Source organism: Protopterus annectens, chromosome 12.part0, assembly GCF_019279795.1.
Source record: "Protopterus annectens isolate FY-2018-M chromosome 12.part0, PAN1.0, whole genome shotgun sequence".
Classification (NCBI taxonomy): Eukaryota; Metazoa; Chordata; order Ceratodontiformes; family Protopteridae; genus Protopterus; species Protopterus annectens.
Window position 1 is genome coordinate 23,770,268 of NC_056746.1, and position 27,643 is coordinate 23,797,910.

A 27,643-nucleotide genomic window follows, 5' to 3' on the forward strand; every position below is an offset into this window, starting at 1 on the left:
CTGCTCGAAAAGCGAGTCATCCAGCCCATCCCCCAGACCAGTCTGGATTAGACATCTATTCCACATTCTTTTTTGTGCTAAAAAAGACTGGGGACTTGAGACCCATTCTGGATATTTCAACCTTAAATCTATCGGTTACCAAGACAAAATTCCGGATGGTCACTGTCCAATGTATCCTTCCTTTCCTACAGGAGAATGACTGGATGTGCTCGGTAGACCTTCAAGACACGTACTACCACATCAAAATGGACAGACACTCTCTGAGGTTCTTCCACCTCCAGTTGGGAGCCAATCATTATCAGTTCAGAGCACTATCCTTTGGTCTCACCACAACCCCCAGGGTGTTCACCAAAATGATGGCGTTGGTAGCAGCTCACCTGTGGCTGCAGGGTCTCCAGGTCTTCCCCTAGCTGGACGATTGGTTCCTTTCTGCCCCCTTCAGGCATCAACTCTGCCAAGCCAGAGATTCCCTTCTCCAGACAGCCCACCAGTTGGGCATAACCATAAATCTCAACAAATCCCCGTTGAATACAGTTCAAGTTCTGTACTTTATTGGTGCTAGGGTGGACACTGTTCAGACTAAGGTTTTTCTAACTCCAGACAGACTTCAGTCCCTCAAACACCATGTCTTGTGTATCCTTCAAGCTCAATCGCCTACAGCGGAATTGGTCTTACCGATGTTGGGGTCCATGGTAGCCATGATCACCCTCCTGCCCACGGCCTGGCTGCACATGAGGGTGCCTCAATGGACTCTTGCCATCCAGTGGTCTCTTCTTGATCTACTGTTGTCCCATCCTGTTAGCCTGTCTCGAACATGCAGGGATTCTCTCCTACGGTGGATTCGATCCCCGGATCTTCATTGCGGTTGCCCATTTATTCTTCCTGCCCCACTGACCACGGTAACCACAGACGCCTCCCTACTCTGGTGGGGTGGGGGTATTACTTGGGAATGACAGTCCAGTGTACTTGGTCTCCCCTAGAGACTCGATTGCATATCACCGTCATGGAGATGAGGGCGTTGCTCCTAGCATGGCAAGCTCCTCATGCCCATCTTCCTCTAGGGATGATTGCCATCCAGACAGACAATATGTCTGTAGTTTGGTACATCAACAAGTAGGGGGGAACTAGGTCTTATCCCCTGTGTTGCAAAGCCATGAGAGTGTGAGAGTGGGCAATTTCTGCCAGCCGTTTTCTGATGGCAACATGCATTCCACGGAGGTTCAACATCATAGCAGACAGGCTCAGCAGGTCTATCCTGATACCTTACGAGTAATCTCTGAATCCTTCAGTAGCAAAACAGATCTTTTAAAGTGAGGTCAGCCTTGCTGTGATCCCTTCGCCTGTCCTTCCAATGCGAAGTGCAGTGAGTTCTTCACTCTGAACGCCACACCGGGGGAAGTCCCCAGGGACGCTGTGGTTGATGCTTGGCCCCTCTGGTCTTCTGTATGCTTATCCTCCTCTTATCCCTAAATTCCTTCAGAAAGTTCAACGGCTAGGGAGTTCAGTCATCCTCATTGCCCCATTCTGGCCTGGCCAAGTATGGCTCCCTTCCCTGTGGCCTCATGTGGTGTGTCCTCCCTGGACATTAGATCTGGCTCCGGATCTGATCTCTCATCCCTTAGGGATTCCTTACCCAGATCTAGTCAGTCTGAATCTCACCGCTTGCTTGCTCCAATTCCCTTGATTATCAGGACTCGAGTTATCTTCACTGTTCAAGAAGATATTAGTTGCATCTCATAAATCTTCTACCAGGAAGGTTTATTCCAGTAAGTGGAAATGCTTTTTTATTTGGGCATCTCAGAGTGATTTAGACCCCTTTATTGACCCAGTTCCAGCTATTCTAGAGTTTTTGGCAGGTATATTTCAACAAGGTGCCAGCTTTTCTACTGTTAAGGTCCAACTGGCAGCTATATATCTAACTTCCATGTAGGAGATAATTTGGCTTCTCTAGCTTTTTCTAAGCTCTGCAAAGCCTTTTTGAATGTTACCTTTTTACTTAGGCCACTGATCAGGAACCCAGTGCTGCCTTGGGATCTCACGCTGGTTCTTCAAACTTTAGTTTCTTCCACTTTTGAACCTGCAGCTTCGGTAGATCTGGAGTTCTTGTCTTGGAAGATAGGCTTTTTGAGTGCTATTACGTCGGCCAAAAGAGGCTTTGAGCTTCAGGCATTATCGGTCAAACCTCCTTATATGGTCTTTCATAAGGACAGGGTGTCCTTGCACACTAATCCCTCTTTCCTTCCAAAAGTGGCTTCGGACTCTAACATTAATCAGGTAATTAATCTCCCTGTTTTCTTTCCGAATTTCCAAAATAAGGGAGAGTATAAGTTATACATGTTGGATGTTCATAGACAGTTACATTTTTATTTGCATAGAACAACATCTTTCTGCAAGTCTGACCAACTCCATGTCTCCTACTCTAAGCCCTTTTTAGGGAAACCTGTATCAAAGGTCACCATTGCTCGCTGGATCTCTCATTGTGTAATTCTGATGTATTCAGCTAAGGGATTATCTCTGCCAGGTCACATTAAGGTCCATTCTACTAATTCTATGGCTACTTCAACTGCCTTCTGGTCAAGAGTTTCATTGGATAAGATATGGTTTGAGGCTCCATGAGCATCTTTCCATACTTTCGTTTCCCACTACAAGTTGGATCTTCTATCCAGAATCAGGGTGTCCTTTGGCTCCGCCATAGTCTGGAATATCCTTCCCTGAGGGCCTCCCAGGAGTTTGGTAACTGGGGACTCTGTCCCATAGGTTGAAGACCAAATGAAAACTTCAGATAAAAAAGTTATGTACTCACCATAACGTTCCATCTGAGTTGTTGCTTTTCATTTGTCTTCAACCATCCCTCCTTTCTTCCCCCTGTCTTACGTGGACTTTTGTGGTGGTATGGCTGGAAAAGACATGGCCTTTTCTTGGGCTTAATTGGTTATTTCTTATGATACTATATGGGTTATTGTGCCAAGGGGTGTAAGGCATTGAGTCAGGTTGGGATGCTATGGTGGGCAGCAAACTCGATCTGAAGGGAGGAAGGAGATAGGGGCACTATGGGTAGGGGAGGAGCTTGGAGCTCGGATCCAAAGCTGGAGAAATGTGGCTGAGTCTGATCCGTCCCAGATCCATGTCCCACAGGTTGAAGACAAATGAAAAGCAACAACTCAGATGGAACGTTAAAGTGAGTACATAACTTCTTTTTATTTACCTTTTTGACACCAGACATATGCATAAAATTTTTTTTGAGTGTGAACAGCCCATTATATGTACAGCATGTTTTATTTGGGGTGGGGGAAGGGTGCAATTATCCAGGATATTAAAGTATTTCTGGCACAGTGTTGTGTGTGTGGGGGAGGGGGCAGCATTGTCACCTTGTCATAGCAATACATTGTTGTGAAAACATTAATCAGAGACATTGATGACGGGTGACAGTTCACCAGGGAATTGCTTTATTACGGTTTTCCTTAGTGTTGACCAGATGGCACATGATTAGTAAGCAGAGTTTACCTGCCCTGTGTTTATGCCAGTATGTCTAGCTTTGTCTTTCCTTGGGACCCGTGTTTGTTCATAGGTTCATAGGTTCATAGGTTCATACTCCCAAATAGGCCCATAAAGGGCATTTAGCCTAGCCCATATTTATGTGGCTTCCCCCACCTTGAATTTGAATAAAACTATGCCTATCATTTGCTGTGTGTCAAGCAGTGGCAGGTGCTGAAGTAATCCCTGGGGTATATCTGCAATCTCCCATCCATTGGTCAAGATTCCTCTTGAACAAGACTGTACGGATTTTTGTTCCACACAGCAGGAGTCTCTGGGTGATGAATCCTGTCCCTCCAGCGCGTTCTATTTGTAACCGTGTCAAGGTTTAAGTCTCCCGCCCTTGTGGTTCTGAGGGATCTAGATTTTTTGAGGTGAAGCATATTCATCAAATCTGGGTTTGACATGGCCTTATATGTCAGGCACAGGTTGTACATGATGCCCTCTTTGCATAAAGTTGCTACAGTCTTTTACACATTTTGAAATATGCATACAGTTGTGTCTTTCACAGTAGTGGCGCTGGTGCTGTCTTAATGAAAGCTTGAATATGTGCTGATGTCTCTTTTGAAGTAACGTGACAAGACTGAATGCATAATTAAAGGAAATCTTATCCATGTTTTCTTTTCACTATATATTCACTGTGCTTCTTTAATTACAGTTGCACCTTTTTTTCTGTACTGGTTTACCAAAGCCATTTTTGAGACTTTCTAAATGTAGCATCTTGGAGGAAGATGTAGATGAACCAAAGCCCATCATGTGCTTTTTTTCCTGACCTTTAGAGCCATGTAGTAGTTATTTCATGCATCAACAGTCCTATGTTTTTTTTCTGTGTAGATACAAAGAAGATACTGACAGCCCTGTTGAAGAAAATGGTCGACCCAAGATCCTCTACAGCTTGGAGTTTACATTTGATGCAGATGCTCGGGTTGCAATAACCATTTATTGCCAGGCTTCAGAAGAGTTCACCAATGGGATGGCAGTGTAAGTTCATTTCATCCCCCTTCTAATTTTGTGCTTCAGAACATTTGTTAGTGAGACAGAGAATGCTGCAGTATAGAATGGATACAGAATGTATGGCATTATACTTAAAATGAAGACTAAATATTTTTTGAATTTTCTGTCATACTATAAAAGATTTAAAGCAATCTTTTCTGTTTTCATGCTTTCCCTCTTGCACCTGCCAGTCATCATCCCCTCTCCTTTTACCCCAAAAGGCCGTCATCTTGGCCCTTGTAGGAACTTTGATTCGCATTTTTTGGTCCAGCACTTCTTTTCCTTTCAAAATGTCTAGGGACATCTTTAACCCTACATTCTGACTGCCTAGCTTTCATGCCCCCCAACAGAACTAGGGTCTCCACGCTCCTTTTAGAGTGGACACTGACTGTTCCAGGTATAAGAATTACCTAACATGTCAAGCAGCAATGAAGTGGACTACTTTTGGGTTTCAACTTGACTTTTCTACCAGCGGTTAGGCAGGTATTTTGTTGATGTTTTCCCTAAACCTCAATCCTTGTATCTGCTGCTATGTATTATTTGCAATGTTGGTTTCCAAGCATATATAGTCCTTTGCACTCCATTCATCTGCACCGTGTAAAGGGTTTTAGCAAATGTATGCAAAGGATGGTTCAGTAGCTACATGCAGCACACACACACACACACACACACACACACACACACACACCTCCCTCTCAGTGTAATGAAGAAAGTGGATTTGTAGCTTCTATTCTATTAGGATGGACAAGCCAACACTGACCATTTATTCCAGTGCTCTCATGCTCTAAGCTGGCTGTCCCTGCAGCTGAACTGTCCCTCTGTTCTTGCTTGGCTGTGTTGTGTTGTAGTCAGGGCATTGTCCCTCTGTACCACGTAGCTGCACCCCTTTATGCTTAATTTAATTTTTTTAATAGGTTTATTAAGTGTTTTGATTTAGGGCAGTCACGGTGTTGCAGTGGCTAGCGTTGCCGCCTCATAGCAAGAGGTTCTCCGGTTCGATCCTTGGCTGGGGTGCCTTCTGTGTGGAGTCTGCATGTCCTCCCTGTGGTCACGTGGGTTTCCTCCGGTTTCCTCCCACATCCCAAAGACATGCTGTAGGTGGATTGGACACACTAAATTGACCCTAGATGTGAGTGTGTGCATGTGTGTGCCTTCTGTGGAAGGTTGGGCACCGGGCTGGCAACTCGACACTGTAAAAATCTACTGCCAATCATAAGCGGACGGTGATCCGCTGTGGCGACCCCTAACCGGGAAAAAGCCGAAAGAAGAAGAAGAAGATTAAGTGTTTTAATTTAAACTGACTGACTGAGGCATGTAGAATGTTAATTCCCAGTTTAAATTGCTTTATAATTACGTAATAAATGTTAAATTTGCTGAAATGGAGGTGCAGATGAGATCAAGACCATCCTAATATGGTTTGTTTTAAGGATTTCACTGACATATTGCTCAGTTGTTACCAGGGACATGGTGTATTTAAATGGCAGTGGTATATTTTTAAATAGCACAGTCTCTGATTTTTGCTCTAGTTTAATGTTTTAGTTTTCAGTCTCTTCTGGATAGCACAAAGCACATTTGCATGTTTTAAAGAGTGACCTACAAGTAAGAGTAGTGTGATGTACTTAGCAAGGCCTCCAGTTTGGTTTTCATGTGGTATTAATTGAATCAGTATTTGCTAATAGAAAGTGTGTGTGTATTTTGGCTTGACAGAAGTCTTACTGACGGTTAAATGACAAGCATAGTTAATCCAAGATGGACAAGCTAACTGCATCCGGTTTGGTAGTTGGTATGTACATCTAATTACGATAGTTGCATGCTGATGTCCTTCAAGGATGCATCTGCAGTCATAACAAATGGGTTGTCCTGTCGTCAGGCAGCCCTTCGGTCGGCCGGATTCCAAAGTCTGGGTCCGGCTTCGGCTGATGTCGCACTTCACCCGACGTCATCTCTGCTGGTCTTCGGGTATAAAGGCATCAGCCGACGCCATTTTCCTCAGTCTTTCTTGCCGGCGTCAAGCAGAAGCTGTTCGCAAGTGCCGGTCGGTCAGATCCAGAGATTACTACTACCGAATACTACTTCGAAGACTTCTAAAAAGCTAAGTACCCCGTTGGGGACTCTTCCTTGCCTCAGCCGATGTCAGAAAAAGTAAATAACTGTTTAACTTGTGGGAAACAAATACCTCATAAAGATTTCCACTCTTACTGCCTACCTTGTTTAGGCCCAGACCACGACGTAGCAGCCTGTTTAGCCTGTGCTTCCTTCAACCGACGAACGCTTAGGCGTTGGTTGGAGTTTGCTGAACAGTTTTTCGGCTCAGATTTTGCGTACATTATGCCCTCGGATCCTCCGACTACCCAAATTGTTAAAAAACGCAAAGAAAAAGACCGACACTCGCGGTCCGCGGTTTCGGCCGAAACCACGGTTAAGCAAGCCGCGAGTGTCTCGGTTTCGGCCGAAACTGAGAAAACGGGTCAATCTTCAGCCGAATCCATGACTACTACTGAGGCTCATGCTACCTTAGTTGAATCGGCCTCTGAAGTTTTGCCTATTACTGTGGTTCCTAGTGAATTATCAGACACCATCCCTTTGGATGTCTCTACCCCAGCACGTGGTGCTGCTAGGCCTCCTGCAGCCATGTCTATAAAGGCCTTTGCCAGGGCTAAAGCAGCCAAAACTGTTAAATCAGTGCCTGTTAAGACCCCCTCACATAGGCCCACTTCTAGTTCACAAATGCTTACTCTGGCAGAGGATTTAATCTCCTTCATTAGGGATCCCAATCTCACCCAGACAGGGCCTCTCAGCCTCCAGAAAGAGACCTAGAGCAGAGCCCCGAGCCAGTGTCCTCTGATGATTCTTGGATGACTCAGACATTACAGATCAGCCAGAGGCTCCTTTTTCTACTTATGAAGATTCCGATGCTGAAGAATCCATTCCATCTGCCTCTCCACCAGAGGAATTTTCCTTTGGGGAAACCTTACATGCCATGAGAGAACAATTCCAATGGCAGGGACAAGATTTCTCAGATTCAAGAAAAGGCTTAGGACCTTTCTGCACTTACCACAACATAGGCCCTTAGCTATACCTCCAGTTCTGCCTGTTGTGGATGATGCATTTAATGATGTTTGCACTGCTCCTGATACTTTACCTCCAGCCCCTGCCAAACCAGATAGATTTTACAGGGTGCCAGACACTCATCACCACCTATACAAGGCCCCACTTGCAGATCCTGAGACTATATCCCAGGGGCCTAAGGCAGTAGCCGACCTCAGCAAAAACCCTCTCCCTTCTGAAAGGGAATCCAGGTCCTTAGAGATGGGGAAAAAGTTTACACCTCTGCTACTCTCTCAGCTAGAGCTTTAAACTGTCAGTTTCACATGATCCAATACCAAGAGTTTATGCTTGATCAGTTAACTAAGAAGCTGTCCTCTGATGACTCCTTAGATAAGAAATATGTTTTAGAAATGGTGAATAACATTCAGCAGGTTAGTAACTATTCTTTAAAATGTGGCTATGATGCACTGGAGGCTTCATTTAGATCAGCCATGACTGGCACAGTGATAAGAAGGCATGCATGGTTTAAGGAACAGGTTTTGCGGATCATGTTAAAGCAAAGCTGTTAGATGCTCCTATGGATAAGGCCAGTCTATTTGGTACACCTGCTCAGCAAGTAATGAAGAAAATGGAAGAGAAGGCAAAATCTGTACAAACAGTTAAGGATTTCTTACAGGTTCAGCCCCAAGGTTTAGCAGGAACTGGCCTGCCAAAAATTGGTCCTTTCCAGACTCCTCAAAATCTCAAAGAGGCAGGAATAGGCGCTCTAGAGGCAGAAATCAATCCAGAGGAGGTGCCTATAGAGGACGCCAGTGGCAAGGCAATAACCAGAGAGGCACAGACACAACCACTGCCACTGCAACAGGACAATCACAGTGACTTGACGCTGACACCGCCTACCAGGAGCAAATAGCAGCACCTTTAGGCGGAAAGTTAGCCTTATTTTTGAAAAATTGGCACTATATCACAAAAGACAAGTGGATTTTGCAAACCATAGACCAAGGCTACAGGTTCCACTTCCACACCTTACCAGTAAAAGAGGAATGCCAAACCTACCTCCAAATCAAAAACAGAAGCTCTAAAGCAGATAGCTCAATTAACAAAGATGAGAGCTGTGGAAAGAGTACCAATAACACAACAGGGCAAAGGATTCTACTCCAGACTCTTCCTAGTACCAAGAAAAGAAAGTTGGAGACCTATTCTCGACCTGTCCGTCTTAAACACATACATCATTGTACCAAAATTCAAAATGCTGACCCTACAGCAACTTCTTCCCATGCTGGGCAAGGAGTGTTGGCTGGTAACTCTAGATCTCAAGGAGGCATACCTGCACGTCCCCATACGACCAAATTGCAGAAGATACCTCAGATTTCTTGCAGGATCAGAGCATTATCAATTCTCAGCATTGCCCTTTGGCTTATCTACTGCGCCCAGAGTATTCACAAAATGCCTGGCATCAGTAATCGCTCATTGCAGGCTACAGGGAATCCAAATTTATCCATACCTGGACGACTGCCTGTTACAAGCGGACAACAAAAGCAAGCTGACAACAGATTTACAAAGAGTCATTTGCTTACTACAAGCCCTGGGATACACAGTCAATTTAAAAAAGTCAAGACTTGATACCATCCCAGACAAGAACATTCTTGGGTGCGGAATTGGACACAGTAAAACATATGGCATTCCTAACTGCAGAAAAACAAGCACAATTCCCTCTTTACTTCTTGGCATTAACAAAGCAGCACAAACCAACAGCAAGAAAAGTACTGCAGGCCTTGGGCTTCATGGCATCATGCATAATCCTGGTCCCCCATGCCAGACTGCATATGAGAAAACTACAGTGGTACCTAAAGAATTTATGGTCTCAACACAGGCACAGCTTAGAAACCGAAATCCCACTAATCCCATGCCTGAAACAAGAGTTCCTATGGTGGGCTCAAGCATGCCAGTCAAACCCAGGCTTGCCCTTCCACAACTTTCAAGCAAACCAAACCATCACAACGGACGCCTCAGACCTAGGCTGGGGGGGGGGCACATGTTGGACAAGTGCATACAAGGATTGTGGGCTCCAGACCAGCTGCACCTGCACATAAACCAAAAGAAGTGCTGGCAGTAAAACTAGCAATCCAGAAATTCAAACCATTCCTCAAAGAAGGCCATTTAATGATAAGGACAGACAACACCACAGTCATGTGGTACATCAGCAAACAGGGAGGAACTCATTCATACCCCTATGCAGAATGACTCTGGACCTTTGGAATATGGCTCTGAGCTACAACATCCAGTTACAGGCAATATTTGTGCCGGGAAAAGAAAACACCCTAGCAGACATGTTAAGCAGAACCACCTCGGATGCTCACGAATGGATGCTACACCCGACATCTTCAAGGCCATCACAAAGAAATGGGGAATGCCACAAATAGACCTATTCGCATCCCCACTCAATCACCAGCTCAAGAAATTCTGCACAAGGACATGCCACCCACTAGCATGGAAGGTGGACTCTCTATCCTTCAGTTGGAAAGGCCTGACAGCATATGCATTTCCACCTCTTCCTTTGATGCACAAGGTACTACTGAAAATCAAAGAGGAACGTCCAAGGATAATTCTGATAGCTCGAATTGGCCAAGACAACACTGGTATCCTTTGCTGAGGAGCATGTCTCAGGGGAGAATGTGGCCAATACCCCTGATGCCTTTGATGTTAACTCAGAACAACTACAACATCATGCATCCAAACCTAAGAACCTTGCAACTGACTGCCTGGAACATCACATAACAGCAACTAACCCAGACTTATCCCAAAGGGTTAAAGACATTATCCTTGAAGCCCGCAGACCTTCAACAAGAAGGAACTATGCAGGAAAATGAAAAAGGTTTGTCATTTGGAGTACTGAAAGAGGAAAAGATGTCTCGAACATAGATATTGCTAACATCCTGGAGTACTTGGCAGAGCTTCTACATACAGGCCTGTCCTATTCCTCCATCAAGATACATGCATCAGCTATTTCCGCAGAATACAGCTTCGATCCACCTGTCTTTTCGCATCCTCTACTCAGGCAATTCCTCAGAGGGATCAAGAATGTAAAACCTCCTAGGAAACCACCATTACCAGCATGGGACTTGAACTTTGTGCTAGAAAAATTGACACTCCCTCCATTTGAACCAGCAGCAACAGCAGATCTTCAACACCTATCATGGAAAACTGCTTTCCTACTGGCAATTACTTCAGCAAGGAGGGTTTCAGAACTACAGGCCTTAATGGGAGTACAACCCTTCCTAATCTTCCATCAAGATAGAGTGTCCATGAGAACTAATCCTACATTTATGCCTAAGGTGGTATCCAGAGTGTCTTTAAACCAGGCAATCCACCTACCTACCTTCTTTCCCAATCCACAGAACAGGGGGGAAAGGCTGCTGCATACCTTGGATGTACATAGACAGTTACGCTACTACCTGGACAGAACCAAAAGTAACAGAAAAACTGACCAGCTTTTAGTAGCCTATGCAACAGGAAGGGAAGGAAAAGCAATTTCCAAACAGACAATCTCCAAATGGATAGGAAATTGCATAAGATTCTGTTACTCCTACCATGGAAAACCAGTTCCACAGAACATAAGACCTCATTCTACAAGGGCTACAGCCACTACCACAGCTTTCTTACGAGGAGTGGCAACCAAGGACATTATTGAGGCGGCTACTTGGACCTCCGTGCATACATTTGCCAAGCATTATAATTTACCTCTATACTCTAGATCCCGAGCAGGGTTTGCCACTGCTGTATTGCAAGGGATCCTAACTACACCATAATTCTTCTTCCTCCTCCCTAGTTTGGCTATGGTATTCTACCCATTTGTTATGACTGCAGATGCATCCTTGAAGGACATAGTACAGTTTTGTACCTACCATAAATGTAGATGTCCGAACAGGATAGCATCTGCAGTCAGGATTACCCACCCTCCTTCCCCTCTGTGGTACTCCTAGGGTATTTACCCTCCTAATAGCTAGCTGGGGGGGGAGTCTCTTATGGTGTATTTGTTTGTATGTATGTACATACATGCTTATTTTTTGTGTTTGCCTTCTACTATTTTGGAAACATTGGCATTTATCCAAAATTTAGCTTTCCTAGAGGGCAACTGGCATCTGGGGCAAGAAACACTGAGGAAAATGGCGTCGGGTGGTGCCTTTATACCCCAAGACCAGCAGAGATGACGTCGGGTGAAGTGCGACATCAGCCGAAGCCGGACCCAGACTTTGGAATCCGGCCGACCGAAGGGCTGCCTGACGACAGGACAACCCATTTGTTATGACTGCAGATGCTATCCTGTTCGGACATCTACATTTATGGTAGGTACAAAACTGTACTTTTTCTGCACAGTACGATGCAGGATATATTTGGAAGACTGTAGTCTGTTAATCGTGCTGATCTCCATTAAAGTACAGCAACATCTGTTTTTGTTAAAAGCTGTTTCAGACATACAACAGAAGCAAAGTAGCAAACATGTGAGGTTGCATATTTGCCTCTAGTTCCCATATTACATGTGCTGACTTACTTGAGACACATGTTGTATGTGCTTCAGCAGAGTAGAAGACAAAGTACATAGCTCACACAGAATTAAATAGAATGTTTTCCTTTAACTTTTCAATGTATAGTTGGTGTAGGGGTAGTTTTCTACACATTGTATTTTGTTCAGCAATAGGCAGGGTTTACAGGATATGTAAGATTCGGGCACATTGTAGGTCTGCAAAACTGCACAGAATCATAGGAAACAAAGTAGTCTACAGAAAATGCAGACAGGTTTACTCTTATCAACTGAATAGTGTAGTAGAAGGCTTATTAAAAAAAAATCACATGAAGTAATTGATAAAGCAAAGCATCTTCATTTCATGACAGAAGACAAAAATGAGGTGTAATCATTTGAGATTCTAGTAATAAGTACAAATAGACTGTTCCTTCTTTAACATTGTAGATGACCACATTTATAAGCAAGCTAAAGTTTATACCATGTTAAAAAAAATAGTATACACAGCCAGTGTTTACATACCTTGAAGAGAAAACACTACCAGTTACATCCCATTTTGAAACACAAGTAAGTACATGTAACAGTACATTTAACAGAACTGCACAAGCCTTTAACTTTAATAGATAATGGCTTATTACTTCTGAATTGTGTAGCTGCGAAGGATGTTGAAATTACAAAGACTGCTAAACTTAGCCAAGGAAGAAAATTATGAAGAATACAAAATACACTAGCAAATTATAATAATTTATATGGCTCACTCCAATATGCAGAAGACATCTGTCATGGTGGATGCACTCTCCAAACCTCCTAGTGGGCAGGTCTTTTTCTTCCCCATTTCCTATGGCCACGGTTACCATAGTGCTTCCCTCCTAGGGTGGTGGCGGCACTTCCAGGGCAAGACTGTCCAAGGGACGCAGTCCCTGTCAGAGATCAAGCTGCACATAAATGTTCTGGAGATGAGAGCAGTCCTCCTTTCGTTGCAAGCCTTTCAGGACTGTCTTCCTCTGGGAACAATAGCAGTTGACTCATGCAACATGGCTGTTGTGTGGTACATAAACAAGAGGCACATGTTCTTATTTGCTTTGTCATGAGGCCATGAGGGTTTGGGAGTGGGCCCTGTCCTTGGGGTGCTTTCTACTTGCAACACACATGCCCGGAGCATCCAACTTGCTGGGGGACGAGCTGAGCAGGGCTGTTCTGACCCCTCATGAGTGGTCCCTGAATCCTCTATTGGTGAAGCAGATCTTCTGTCAGTGGGGTCAACTGAGCTACGGTCTGTTTGCTTCTTCCCTCAAGCTCAAATGCAGCAGCTACTTCACTCTGATCCCCCGGAGGGGGAGTCCCCCAGGGATGCTCTGACTCACGATTGGCTTCTGGGTCTCCTTTATGCCTTTCCTCCTTTACCATTGATTCTGAGAGTTCTTCAGAAAGCAAGATGCTTCAGGATGCAGTTAATCCTCATTGCCCCCTTCTGGACTCAGCAGGTGTGGTTCCCTCTTCTACCATCTCATCTAAAGCATCCCCCTTGTGTGCTCGTTCTGGTACCGGATCTGGTCTCTCATTTATTGCTCCTTCTGCTGCCAAATATTCAGACCCTCCATCTGACACCTTGGTTTGTCCACTTCCAGTGATTCTTGCTAAGTCCAGGCTTGCCTCCCCTGTAAAGGACATTATCCTTGCTTCTCAAAAATCTTCTCCCAAGAGAGTTTACAGAAGTAAGTGGAAAAGATTCTCTATTTGGTCTAAAGGTCAGAATCTGGATCCATTTTCAACTCCTATTTCCGACATCTTTCTTTTCCTGGCTTCCCTTTTTCAGGAGGGCGCTATTTTTTCTACGATTAAAGTCCAAATGGCAGCTATTTCTAATTTCCACCTTAATGACGAACCTGCGTTTTCTTCTTGCTCTGCAAGGCCTTCTTGAAAGGTATCTTTTTTGTTGTGTCCCCCAGTCAAGGATCCTTTTCCACCGTGGGATATTGCTCTGGTGCTGCAATCTCCAACTCTGCCCATTTTGAGACTGCCGCATCCTGTCATCTCAAATTTCTTTCTTGGAAGACTGCCCGTTTGGTGACTATAACATCAGAGAAAAGAGTGTCAGAATTGCAGGCTCTTGCCATTAAGCCTCTATATTTGATATTCCATAAAGATAGAGTGGCCTTAAGATCCAATCCTTCCTTTATGCCAAAAGTAGCTACTTAAGCGAACCTTAATCAGTCTGTCCAACTTCCAATGTTATTTCCTAATTATGCTAACAAGGGGGAATGCATTTTGCATACCTTAGCCGTTCAACAGATTTGTTTTTATGTCCACAGAACTAAAGCTTTTCGTCTTTCAGACCAATTGTTTGTGGCTTTTTCAGTCAACAGGAGGGGCCGAGCTGTTTCAGAATTTACTATTTCCCATTGGATTTCCCAGCACATCTCTTACATCTACTCCATATGTGGTTCTCCTTTGCCAGGACCAGTTAAGGCCCATTCTGTCAGGTCAGTGGCTACATCATCTGCCTTCTCAGCTCGTCAGTCCTTAGATGATATTTGTGCAGTGGCAACTTGGTCTTTTCTTCATACCTTTATTTCTCATTACAAACTTGTCCTAGTTTCTAGGGGAAGGGCTTCCTTTGGCTCCACTCTTGTTCGGCATGTCCTTCCATGAGGCCACCCGAGAATGTTGGGTAGCTGTGAACTCTGACCCATTCATGATGAATGGTGACTAGGATAACATCAGATTAATAGTTATGTATTTACCATAGCTTGGTATCTGTGTTATCCGTAGTCACCATTTATCACAATCCCACCCTCCTTTCCCCTTTCCTGAGGGATTGGCAAGTATATTAGTTGGACCTTTTCTGGTGGCAGGTCTACTCTGTCTTCTTTCTCCAGGATAAACTCAATTTGAGGGGGTTAGAGGGCAGTAGAGCATTGTGGGAGAGGAGTAGCTTGAGCTAAGCTGTTGTCTAAGTGTTATCAGCTCGGATTTTAGACCCATATGTGATGAATGGTGACTACGGATAACACAGATACCAAGTTATGGTAAGTACATAACTATTATTTTTCTACCTAAATAACTGTGCGATACTTGTTTGTGGCTGTGCTACTTCAGAAGGAGAATCCTTTTGTGCCCATTTTGGTCAGTTTTTAGTGTTACTCCAACCTTTCTTGTCTGTCTTGTCAGCAGTATAATTTTATGTTTACTCAGCTGGCAAGTCATATTACTTTGAACTTGACCAACTTGATTGCAGGAATTATGTTTATGTCTTAATGTCTGTTACAAGTCTTTTGCTGTTGTCTAGGTGGCTGACAGTATTTAGTTTACATTAGAAGCTGATCTTGAGAAGTTTCCAGAACTCCATGTACATGTTACTATATGACGTTTGTGTTTAAGGGCAAGGGTTCAAACCTTGTGCAGCATTCTCTGCTTGGATGCAATATCGCTGATACTAGATTTTGCTGTTTGTGTGTGTGTGTTTGTGTGTGTGTGTGTGTGTGTGTGTGTGTGTGTGTGTGTGTGTGTGTGTGTGTGTGTGTGTATGTCTGTGTATGCTTGTATGTAATGCATGTATATAAATGTAAAGTTCTTAACCCACCTTTTGGAGCACAGAAACTTGTATCACAAGTCTGCATATACGTTATTGTCACTGCAATTCATCCTTTTCCTCAAGGTGTGTGTGTGCATGCTTGCAAGTTGCTTCAGGTAGGAATAAAAGTAGTTTGAAAGCCTACAGATCTAGTACTGTTCATTATTTTCTCAACTATACAAATATTTTTCCTTTGTTTTTAGGTATTCTACAAAGAATCCAGCCTTACAGTCTGAAACAGTACATTACAAGAGAGGTGTAAGCCAGCAGTTCTCCATGCCGACTTTCAAGATAGACTTTGCAACATGGAAGGAAGATGAGGTAAGTCCCTATCCAGTCATATAAGACCTTGTATGGTGATCTGATCAAGTTGTTGCATGTAAAGGTAGCTGCTGTTTACTTTAATGGATTACGTCTGGTGCAGAATGTTGATATGGCATATGCTTGACAAGTGTGTGATCCTGAGGAAGATCCTGAAATGCATTCCTGCTATCTGGTTGACTAAGTGAATAGGCAAATTACCTTTTTATTTGCTTTATGTCGGATCATTTTTAGAATGTGTGATGGCGTCATACTTAATTACAGATGCAGTCAGCCTTAACTTAATTCTTCTGTACTGGTAAGGCACCCAGGAGTTAAAGGTCTATTTTTAATTTTAGCACTGTACCAAAGACTGTTAAACAGGTGAAATTGATGGCATTTGATGATGTCTTTTTCATTTGTTCCTCAACTGATGTGTCTGAGATCTGACCTCAGATTCTTCCTCGGTCACCCGATAGACTTTTGGCTTGGTAACTGAAGTGCCTCCCTACTCATAATCCCCTGTCTGCTTCTGATTTACCCCAGATCTTGTTTGCTGCTTCAGTGATAAGACATGGTCACCATTAGTTCGTGCAGGGAAATTTAGATAAGTGCATTCTTTTTTGCAAAGTTGCAATTTTATCTTAGTAACTTGTTTCTCTTTGGTGTTAGTTTTGGCTTTTAGCCCTTGTGTTTGTTGCAGTTACATCTGTGGTACATCTCTCTTTTACTATTGTTGGTATTTTGTGTCCTTTATCTACTATTCGGTATTAATACTTCCCATTGTTGGTGTTTTCCTTAACTTTTCTTTCTTGTTTTTACAATGGCAAAAAAACCTACAGGATTTCAGAAGTGTTCTGCTTGCAGTCATAAGATTCTGAACTCCGTCAGTCATTCTTAATGTCTTTATTGCCTGGGACCTGGCCATCTTCCTGTTTCTTGTGATATATGTTTCAGCTTCAATAACAGGGCTTTGACCAAGAGGAAGAATTAAGTTAATCCTTGAAGGTCTTCTTCCATCTTCTACTTCATCTGCCTATGGAACTACTCCTTTGTCCAAGAAACCTTCTGGAGAAAAACCCAAACATTCGAGTAAGCGCTCCTCTAATTGCTGTCCCCTTTCAACTTCTTTGGGCTCGGCTCCAGCCAAGAAAGTCACTAAGATGTCAGATCCGTTCATTTCCAAGGGTTTGACTCCAAAAACGAAATCTTCAGATCCATCATACCATTTGGATCCAACTAAGTTCAGGTCTAAATCACCTAGATTTTCTCCAGAACCAGTCTCTTCGAGGCTTCATTCCCCTTCCTTCAAGACATCTCTCAAAGAGCTTCCCATCCACCATCAGCCTTATCTTCCCTCGGGTCATCCAGGAGTTTAAAAGAAGCGGATGTGGATAGGATGATGAGAAAATTTCTCAGAACTCTGTTCATTTGGGTGCATTACCTACTGCAGCTCCCATCAAACCTGTGAACCTTTCCATCGCACACCCCCAAGCTTTAACTCCTACTCCGATCTGTCCTGTTGTTTTGGACCCAAGACTCAACAGTATGTTTCTGTCGGATCTGAAGTCTTACCCATCTTCAACTATGACACTTTCTCTGACATACATGGATCCGAACTTGTCAGAGGTAGAAGGATTTGAGGGCCTCGGCCTCAGCATTGGAATCTGGCAGGTTGCGATCACCTCCAATGCTCTCAGAGCTTCACCACTAGATATCTTGGCCCAGACCTCTGCCTTGAGATTGAAGCCAGAGGGATCCCTTTTTTTTTGACCCTCACAGGCTTTTTTGGATTAATTGGAAGCAAAATTGGGGTTCCTCTTGGCCACCACTCTTAAGGTAGTGAAGAGAGAGAGAGAGAGAGCGTTCTCCTCTTTAATGGAAAAGGCATCCTTGCCCATCTCTGGTCCATCCTACATTCAACTGTTTGCTGTGGAAGGTTGGGTCTTTTCATTCTGCGCCATCGGGACAGCTGGTCTGGTCAAGCCCTCGAGGCTGTTTTCATTCAGAATGCTGCTGACACATCTGTGTCCTCTCCAGAAATTCCCACTGAAGAGCTCCCTTGGAACTGGACGTGTGAAAGACACCAAGATTCTCAAGAGTCATTGTCCAAAGATACTGGCTTTGATGAAGGGGAAGGGTCCCCCAGATCACCCTTTGAAGATGTTTCATTTGGAGAGATGCTCGAACTTTTGAAACAGAAGAGGTTGGTCTTCTGATCCCCATTCTCAAGAGAAGTCAGCATTCCTTGAGGCTTTCTGGGCTGGCTCAGATATGATTTGGGTAATCCCCCCAGCAGATGAGATGGTTGACCTCATCCCTTGCTGGGCTTGGAAGGATCCTCTCTAAATGTCCAGACAGATATCTTGCTGCACCAAAAGAAGGCTCATTGGAGCAAGGGTCCCACTGTGGATGCTGTGGTTGTTGCAGCAGCCACTAGGAAAGAGCCAGAGAAACAAAGCTGTACTGTCCGCCTCCCTAATAGGGAATCTAGGGCAGTGGACAGATTTAGGAAGTGTGTCTACTTGTCAGCAACCTTTGCCCTTAGGTCTTTGGATTATTCGGCACATGTTATGAGATTTCCGAGGGAATCGATCACAGATGTTCTTCGTGTTTCACTGTTGCAGTCATCACACTTGGGTTATCTGCCTGCAGATAGCCCTCAGTCGGCCCGAATACCAGTGTCTTGGGATTTCTGGGTCGGATGCTGTCTCCTCTTCCATGACGTCAGGTCATCAGGGGTATAAAACATGCAGCCGATGCCATTACATCAGCTTTTCTTGCCACACTGGGAGCCCGAAGCAGATGTAGTTCACAAGTGCCAGTCGGCCGCTACCTGAATTTTTTGTTTTTCGAGTTTCAAACCCGAAGTCTTCTAAAGCTAAGTACCCAGTTGGGGATCCTTTTTTCTTACTCTAACCGATGTCAGAAAAAGTTAACAATTGTCTTGCCTGTGGAAAGCAAATACCTCACAGAGATTTTCATTCTTACTGCACCACCTGTTTAGGCCCAGACCACAACGTTCCTCGCTGTCGGTTTTGTGCCTTGTTCCATGCCAGAACTATTCATCATCTGGCTATCTTTGTTGCTAAATTCTTTTGTGCTCATTCTCCGTATTCCAAAATGGCTTCATTAAGCCATCCGACTACCGATCTTCCGAAAAACGTAAGGATAAAGACAGACCGCATAGGTCCAAAACTGCCAACGACGCATCCATTAAGCTAGTCGCCAGTCCGCCGGTACTCAGTGAGGTGCTGTCACAGCCCCCGATACCCGCTTCTACAGATTCGCAGGCCTCTACTGAGACCCATTCAGAGTCTTGTATACCGTGAGATGCTTCTTCGACTATGGAACCTGCGGATGTCTCTATCTTGGATGGGTCCGGAGTCACTGTGCAGGCACCGGCTTCTGAGGGTGTATTCAGGCCTTCCAATATTTGTATTAAACTGACTACTGCGTTTTTGACTAAAACTACCGAATTTCTCAGGCCTAGAGTTCGCATTACGCCTAGGAAACTGACGACCAAAGTACAGTCTCAAGCTCCCATGCCTCAAAAACAAATGCTTAGAATGGCTAAAGACCTTATTACTTTAATTAGGGGAAGCCAGCCTTCCCCCTCTAAAAGACAAAGAATTGATTTTCGTTCTGATTTTACAGACCATGAGTCCGTTGACTCTGACCCCTCTGATTACCAGGACGTACCCTTATCCACCTATGAGGATTCAGATGCAGAGGATTCCATTCCCTCTGCCTCCCCACCAGAGGACTTTTCTTTCGGTGAAACCTTGCATACCCTAAGAGAGCATTTCCACTGGGAATGCCAGGACTACCCTCAGTCAAAAAAGAGAGACTCAGGGAATTTTTAGACTTGCCTCAGCACAGGCCTATAGCTGTACTCCCTGTCCTGGATATTGTAGATGAGGTCTTCATGGAATCAAGTCTTACCCCTGATACTTTACTTCCAGCTCCTAGAAAGCATGACTGGAACTACAGAGTACCTGACTCCCACAAATTTCTCTTTAAAAATCCTACTGCGGATCCAGAGACCATTTCCCAGGGACCTAAAGGTGTTAAGGCCACTACAGCCAAAAACCCTACCCCTTCGGACAGGGATTCTAGGGCTTTAGACAGATGGGGTAAGAAGGTATAAACCTCTGCAACTTTTGCCATCAGGGCTTTAAATTGCCAGTTTCACATGTTAAAGTGCCAGCAGCATATTATGGAACTAATTAAACAAAAAATGTTGTTGATTCCTGATTGTGCAGAAAATACAGATTTACAAGAGTTAATGCATTCTGCAAACCAAGTTGGTAAACATACCATGCAGTGTGATTATGATGCCTTAGAAGCTTCTTGCAGGGCTGCTGTCACTGGGTCTGTTCTGAGAAGGCATGCTTGGCTGAAGGAACAAATCTTTCCAGACCATGTCAAAGCAAAATTACTAGATGCTCCATTAAATCAAGAATGTTTGTTTGGCACAAAAGCAGAAGAAGTTCTTAAAAAGATGGAGGAAAAAGCTAAATGTATGCAAACTGTTAAATATTTCTTACAGGTACAGCCACCTAGATTCAGTAGGCATTGGCCTTCGAAGAACTGGTCCTTTCCAGTCCCTCCTAGGCCTTCTCAGTCCAAACCCCGGGGCAACAGACCACAAAGACTACAGTCTCAGGGTATGCACAGATCTAAACAATGGAGTGCTCCCACCTCAAAAACAGGGAGTGGTAAGCCACCCTCTTATGGAAAAAGTTCACAATGACTTCTCCTGCATCCAAGTACTTGCACCCCTAGGAGGAAAACTCACCCTGCTTTTAAAAAACTGGGAATACATTTCCCAGGACTGTTGGGTCTTAGACATTGTATCCCAGGGATACAGATTCTACTTCTATTCACTGCCAACTCCAAGCGGTTTGCCAGACCTTCCCCAAACCAGTAGGCAGAGGCCTGAAAGCATGTACTTTCTCTTCTCAGTATCAGTGCTATTCAGCCTGTTCCAACAGAGCAGAGGGGACAGGGTTTCTACTCCAGACTGTTTCTGGTGCCCAGAAAAGAAAACTCTTGGCACCCTATCCTGGATCTGTCAATTCTCAACACCTTCCTGGTGGTACCAAAGTTCAAAATGTTTACACTCCAACAGTTGCTGCCTGTGCTAGCAAAGGACTCCTGGTCACCCTAGACTTAAAAGAAGCTTATCTGCACATCCCCATAAGGGAGTCTTGCAGGAAATATCTACGTTTCAGGGCAGGCTCTATGCACTATCAGTTCTCTGTACTTCCCTTTGGCTTATGTACTGCGCCCAGGGTATTCACAAAGTACCTGACTCCAGCCATTGCATACTGCAGGCAGAGAAACATTCAAATTTACCCATACTTGGGACGATTGCCTGATTCAGGCGGACAGTCAGGAATTGCTGCTATGACATTTGTAAAGAGACTCCTAACTTCTCTGGGATATACCACCAACAAAAATAAATCACATCTGGTACCCAGCCAAGAAATTGTATTCCTGGGAGCAGGCTTAAACACAACTTCCCAGATGGCATTCCTCTCTCCCGAAAATCAGGTTTATTTGACAAATTACTTCAAAATACTGGCCACCCAAACCCAGCTATCTGCAAGAAAAATACTGCAAGCCCTATGGTTCATGGCCTCATGCATTCTCCTAATTCCATATGCAAGACTGCATATGAGGAAACTTCAGTGGTACTTAAAAAGTCTCTGGTGTCAACATTCTCAGGACCTGGAAACAGTGAATCTGATATCGTTAATCCTCGTTCATTCCTTACGCATGGGTATCGGGTCCGACTTCGGAACCGAGCCGGCCATCTTCCAAGCTCGCATCAGCTACAAACTCTCGAGCTAAACTCTTACCCAGAATTCCCCTCTCCCTGTTACCCCAGATTTTGTTTGCTGCGTCGCCATTCGATCGTGTCAAGCTGCTTCTCTTGAGCTGAGTATAGATATTTCTTGTCAGAAAAGTTTCTGATTTGTTGTCTCTTACCCTATCGCATTTAGCGACTTTACTTTCTTGAGTTTCCTTCTTTTTACTCTGCTCCTTTTACCGCATGGTATTTTTCTCCCTTACCATCGTTGGTAAACCCTTCCTTTCCTTCAATACCTTCGGGTATTCCTTCATACCATTGCTGGTACATTTTCTTCTGTCTCCTTTTTCTGTCATGGCAGATGAAAAGGTAGTCCAGGATTTAAAAGGTGTTCAAATTGTGGACACAAATTACGTACATCAGATGCACATTCTTTGTGTGTTTATTACTTGGGTGTGTCTCACTTATCTGTCGACCCACCCTATGGTATTTGTAAACATTTTTCAAATAGAACTTTGATTGAGAGGAAAAATAAGTTGTTGCTGAAGGGACTTCTTAAATCTCCCTTTTCAGAGGCTATTTCTGGTTCGGAGGCTTCAGCCCCTCCTAGAGCCCATAAGAATATATTGGATTACCCTACAAAGGCAAAGTCTCCGCCTTCGTCCTCAGCTGGGGACTCCCGCCAACAAAGACCTAAGAAGGCTAAAGTCTCTGCTTCGGAGCTCACTCAGTTGGCCCCAGCTGTTTCGATGGCTAGACCTTTGGCACCAAGGCCTTCGGCGACATCAGTGATTTCGGCTCCGTCTACGGTAGCGTTTACTATATCGGTACCGAGGGGCTCCTCAGTTCAGACTACTACATCGGCACCGACTATTCAGTCGGCGCAGACCTTGACCACGTCGGCTCCGACATCTTACTCGGAACCGATGCCTCAGTTATTGGCACCAATTTGTCGGTGCCGGCAACCACATCGGCACCGATCCCTTTGTCGGTGCAGACTGTGACCTCTGCACCAATGATTTCCTTGGTGCAGACACCCGTAGTCCAGTCTCTCTCTGCACCATTGTTCTCAGTGCGGACTGGTGAGGTGGGCAGCGAGCTTGTCTCTTCTGTGGACAGACCTGTTTCTCCCTCAGCTGTCTCCGTGAGGTCCACTAGAAGCCTTTCTGAACACGACGTGTTGCGTCTTGTGGATCAGGTGCTTCTGACCAGAGGTATCAAGCCACCCAGGATGTATCCTTCCTTGGGAGGTGATTACCCATCGCCAAAGACACCTTCTTATTCTCCTCCTTCATTGCCTTTGAAGTCCATTGATATAGCACAGTCTTCCCCCTCTACGGTTCCCTTTATGGATCTCACTAAGGAAACGCAGTTGCCATTGTGGCAGGAGAGTTTTGCTATGACCCAGGATGATAGTTGAGACACACGTAATTTGTTGTTTCACAGCCATTCGGGTACTCTGAGTCGGCAGGCTGAGCCACTTAGGGGAGGGGTGACCCCTGTCCTGGACTCTTACTCCTCTTCAGGTAGACCAGCCTTCCAATAGATGGAGAAGGCTCTGGCTTCTGCTGACGATACTGTGTTATCTCCCCGCCCGCCTCTGGACTGCTATGTTCAAAAGTCGCACCTAGCGGACACCGGGCGCAAGGGCCTCAGGACATATTCCCACAGGAAACCCCCTTTCCGTTGAATTCCCCAGCTTCCCCCTCTGAGGAAGTTCACCGGAAAAGTTTGTGCAAGAGGAAGCACATGGACTGCACAGGAGTCCCTCACTGAAGCCACAGACTTAGAGGATAACCAAGGGGATCCTTCCCCATCATCAGAGGGATCCTTTGGTGATATCCTCGAAATCCCCAAACAGAGAGGTGATTGGCAGCCCTCTAATCCAACCACTGAGGAGTCTGTGTTCCTGCAGGCCTTTCGTGCCTGGCCCCCTACCTCCTAAGTTACTCCACCTGCCAATGAACTTGTCCGGCTCATCGTGCAGCATGCGTGGAAGGCTCCTGACGCCATCGAGGCTATTCCCCGGAGGCCAGATAAGATTTTGTTCCCTCCTGCTACAGATCCCCATTGGTCTAAAGGTCTTCCTGTGGACGCTCTGGTGGTGGCGGCCGCAACCAAAAAAGATCTGGTGGAAGAAGAAAGCCAAACTGTTCATCTGCCCAAAAGAGTCCCAGGCCCTGGGCAGGATAGGGAAGCACACCTGTGCATCTGTGACCTTTGCTATCAGGTCCCTGAATTATATGGCACACTTTACCAGGCTTCAAAAGGATCTAATTTCCGAGCTCTCTGAAACCTTGGCTGGTGCCGTGTCTGATGAGGTCCGTGACAAAGTGGTCTCTTAGCTGGCCACCATTGAGTCAATATCTAACTCCTCCATGCGACTGATATCTCACGCATCAAAAGGAGCAGCTAGAGTGGCGGGTTCAGCTGTGGTCTTGAGGCGACAAGCCTGGATGTGTTCGCGCAATTTCACGGAACCCTTTAAGGCTTCCTTTCTTAATGCTCCCATTGAAGCCTCCTCGTTTGGACCCAAATTTAAAAGCACACTGGCCAGATGTGAACAGGACAGTAAGACCCTTTCTGCCCTAGGTGTCCATTATTCTTCCCCTCAACATGCCTTCTCCTGAAACCAAAAGAGTGGGAAGATATGGTTCAAGAAGTCTTAGGGTCCTTTCCGTGACACATAGGCCGAGTTCTCCCCTATAGGCAGAGGGGGAAACTCACAGGGAAGACGCCCCTTTCGGGGCAGAGGGAGTCCGCATAACCAGGGTTCCAGGGACTCTTTTCCTGGCCAATCCTACCAGCGCTATTGAAAAGTGGCCCAACTCCTTTCCTCTGAAGGTGGTTGGGGGTCATTTCTCCTTGTACCCTTCTGCCTGGCTAACCATCACAACCGATTCTTGGGTACAAAGGATTATAACCAGAGGTTATCATATCCCCTTCGATCTTTGTCCTGCCCCTTCAAAAAATCTTCCCGATGTTCCACTCAGTCAAAGGGAAGAAGCAGCACTAGAGATAGAAAAGCTGCTAAGAAAGAGAGTCATCCAAATAGTCCCTCCATACCAGATAGGATCTGGATTCTACTCGACTATTTTTGGTGCCAAAGAAAACCGGGGACTGGAGACCAAATTTGGATCTCAGTGTATTGAACAAGTTTGTAAGAGTACAAAAATTCCAGATGGTCACAATACAGTCTATCCTCCCGCTTTTGGAGACAGACGATTGGATGTGCTCGATAGATCTTCAAGATGCGTACTACCACATAAAGGTGGACAGGCCATCAAGAAGATTTCTGTGCTTCCATGTGGGAGGCAGTCACTACCAGTTCAGAGTACTTCCCTTCGGACTCTCTACAGCCCCCAGAGTGTTAACAAAGTGCATAGCAGTCGTCACAGCTCACTTGCAACTACAAGGATTCCAGGTGTTTCCATACCTAGACGACTGGCTCATCTCTGCCCCCACCAGACATCTATTGGAAGAAGCCCTGGCATACTGTCTCCTCACTGCACAAAGGCTAGGCATAACCATAAACTGGCAAAAATCCAATCTCACCCTATCTCAGCCCACAGATTTCATAGGGGTCTTTTTGCATACAAAGAATTGCAGAGCATCCATTCCAAAGCACAGAATTCTAAGGATAAAGCAACAACTGATCCCAAACCTTTCAAGGTAGAAATCCACAGCTCACTCTGTCCTACAGCTGTTGAGTTCCATGGCAGCCTCCATCACCATTGTCCCCCTGGCCAGGTTTCATATGAGACTTCTACAATGGCTACTGCTCACCCAATGGTATCCTTTTCAGCATCCTCTTTCAGCCAAGATTCGGGTAACCCACAGGTGCAAACAGGATTTAAGTTGGTGGATGACTCACAACCCGTCACAATGGTCTTGCCCCTTCTCCCTCTAGCAGCCCAAGGTTACAGTGACCACGGATGCCTCCCTGATGGGGTGGGGGGGCTATGTCAGGACAGACAGTCCAAGGCACTTGATCTGAATTGGAGGCCCGACTGCATATAAATGTTCTAGAGCTGAGGGTGGTGCTTCTAGCATTGCAAGCATTTCATCCCCTGATGCCGTCTGGGATGATTGCGATACAATCAGACAACATGGCAGTGGTCTGGTATATCAGCAAACAAGGTGGAACCAAATCTTACCCCCTTTGTCGAGAGGCCATGGGGATATGACAATGGGTGATGGCTACCAACCGTTTTCTTCTAGCAACGCACGTTCCCAGGAGTTCCAACGTGATAGCAGACAGACTTAGCAGGTGCATTTTACAACCTCACAAGTGGTCCCTGAATCCCTTGATAGCGGTGGAGATCTTCCACCGCTGGGGCCGTCCTTGCTGCGACCTCTTTGCATCTTCGACCAACTACAAATGCAGCAACTACTTCGCCCTGATTCCCCCTCCAGGACAGTCACCCAGGGATGCTCTAGTCCACGATTGGCCCTCAGGTCTTCTTTATGCATTCCCACCTGTCCCCCTCATTCCCCAGTTTCTGAAGAAAGCCAGTCGGTTGAAGAGCAAGGTGATCCTCATAGCACCATATTGATTTTGTCAGATTTGGTTCCCCTTCCTTTGGCCTCACCTGCTAGATCAACCATGGATTCTCCTTCCAACCCGGAGTTGATCTGTCATCCTCAGAACCTGATTCATCCCAAATTGGGCAGCCTGAAGCTCATAGCTTGGCTCCTCCAATTCCCTTGATTGCCAGGCAGAATGATCTTTCTTTACCAGTACGGGACATTCTTATTGCATCTCATAAGCCTTCCACTAGAATTACTTATCTAAGCAAGTGGAAAAGATTTACCTGTTGGCTGAAAGAAAAACAACTAGATCCCTTCTCAGCACCGGTGTCGATAATACTAGAATATCTGGCCGACCTATTTCAATCGGGTCTTTCGGCCTCTACCATTAGAGTTAATTTGGCTGCTATATCTAATTTCCATGAGGGTGTCCAAGACTCCTCTCTTATGTCACACAAATTATGCAAGACCTTCATAAAAGGTGTGAATCATTTGAAGCCCCCTTTTAGAGAACCTGTTCAACCATGGGACCTGTCATTAGTTCTGCAAGCTCTGACAGTGCCACCTTTGAACCAGCTTCTTCTTGCGACCTCAAATATTTATAATGGTAAACCTTGTTTTTTGGTCGCCATTACTTCTGCCAGACCTATCTCTAAGCTTCAAGCCTTATGCATCAAGAGTCCACACTTGATTTTTCATAGAGAATAGAGTGTCTTTGAGAACTAATCCTTCATTTCTGCCCAAAGTGATCTCTGAAATGTCCATTAATCAAACCATTGAATTGCCAGATGTTCATCGTGTTACACAGTTTTGTACCTACCATAAATGTAAATGTTCGAGTGTATACACTGCTGCAGTCATTACACTTGGGTTATCCTGCCGTCAGGCGGTCCCTCAGTCGGCCAGAGTTCCAAAGTCTTGGTCCGGCGTCGGTTGCTGTCGCTTCTTCTGTGACGTCAGTGCGCCAGGGGTATATAAGATGCAGCCGACGCCATTTTCTTTAGTCTTTCTTGCCGCGCGGTGCCCGAAGCAAAAGCAGTTCGCAAGTGCCGGTCAGCCGACTCCTGAGATTTTCTCTACAAAGCTAAGTACCCCGTTGGGGGAAACTTTTTCTTGCCTCAGACCGATGTCAGTAAAAGTTAATAATTGTATTTCTTGTGGGAAGCAAATACCTCATAAGGATTTCCATTCTTATTGTATCCCATGCCTAGGCCCAGACCACGATGTCACAGGTTGTCGGTTTTGTGCTAGGTTTAACAAGCACACTATTAAACGTCGGTTTGATTTTGCCCGACATTATTTTGGCAGAAAATTCAATTACACC

At 45.1% G+C, this 27,643-nt stretch overlaps 1 protein-coding gene across 2 annotated transcripts in view; it reads left to right on the top strand.

The window, feature by feature from the left end:
* The window catches only part of MGRN1 (mahogunin ring finger 1), a 578,779-nt gene that overhangs the window by 197,577 nt on the left and 353,559 nt on the right, over positions 1-27,643 (top strand). For both annotated transcript variants that reach the window (XM_044089070.1, XM_044089069.1), the window contains exons 4-5: positions 4,369-4,515; positions 15,875-15,992. In XM_044089070.1, coding sequence (XP_043945005.1) covers positions 4,369-4,515; positions 15,875-15,992 — 265 coding nt within the window. The remainder of the gene's footprint in view (positions 1-4,368; positions 4,516-15,874; positions 15,993-27,643) is intronic.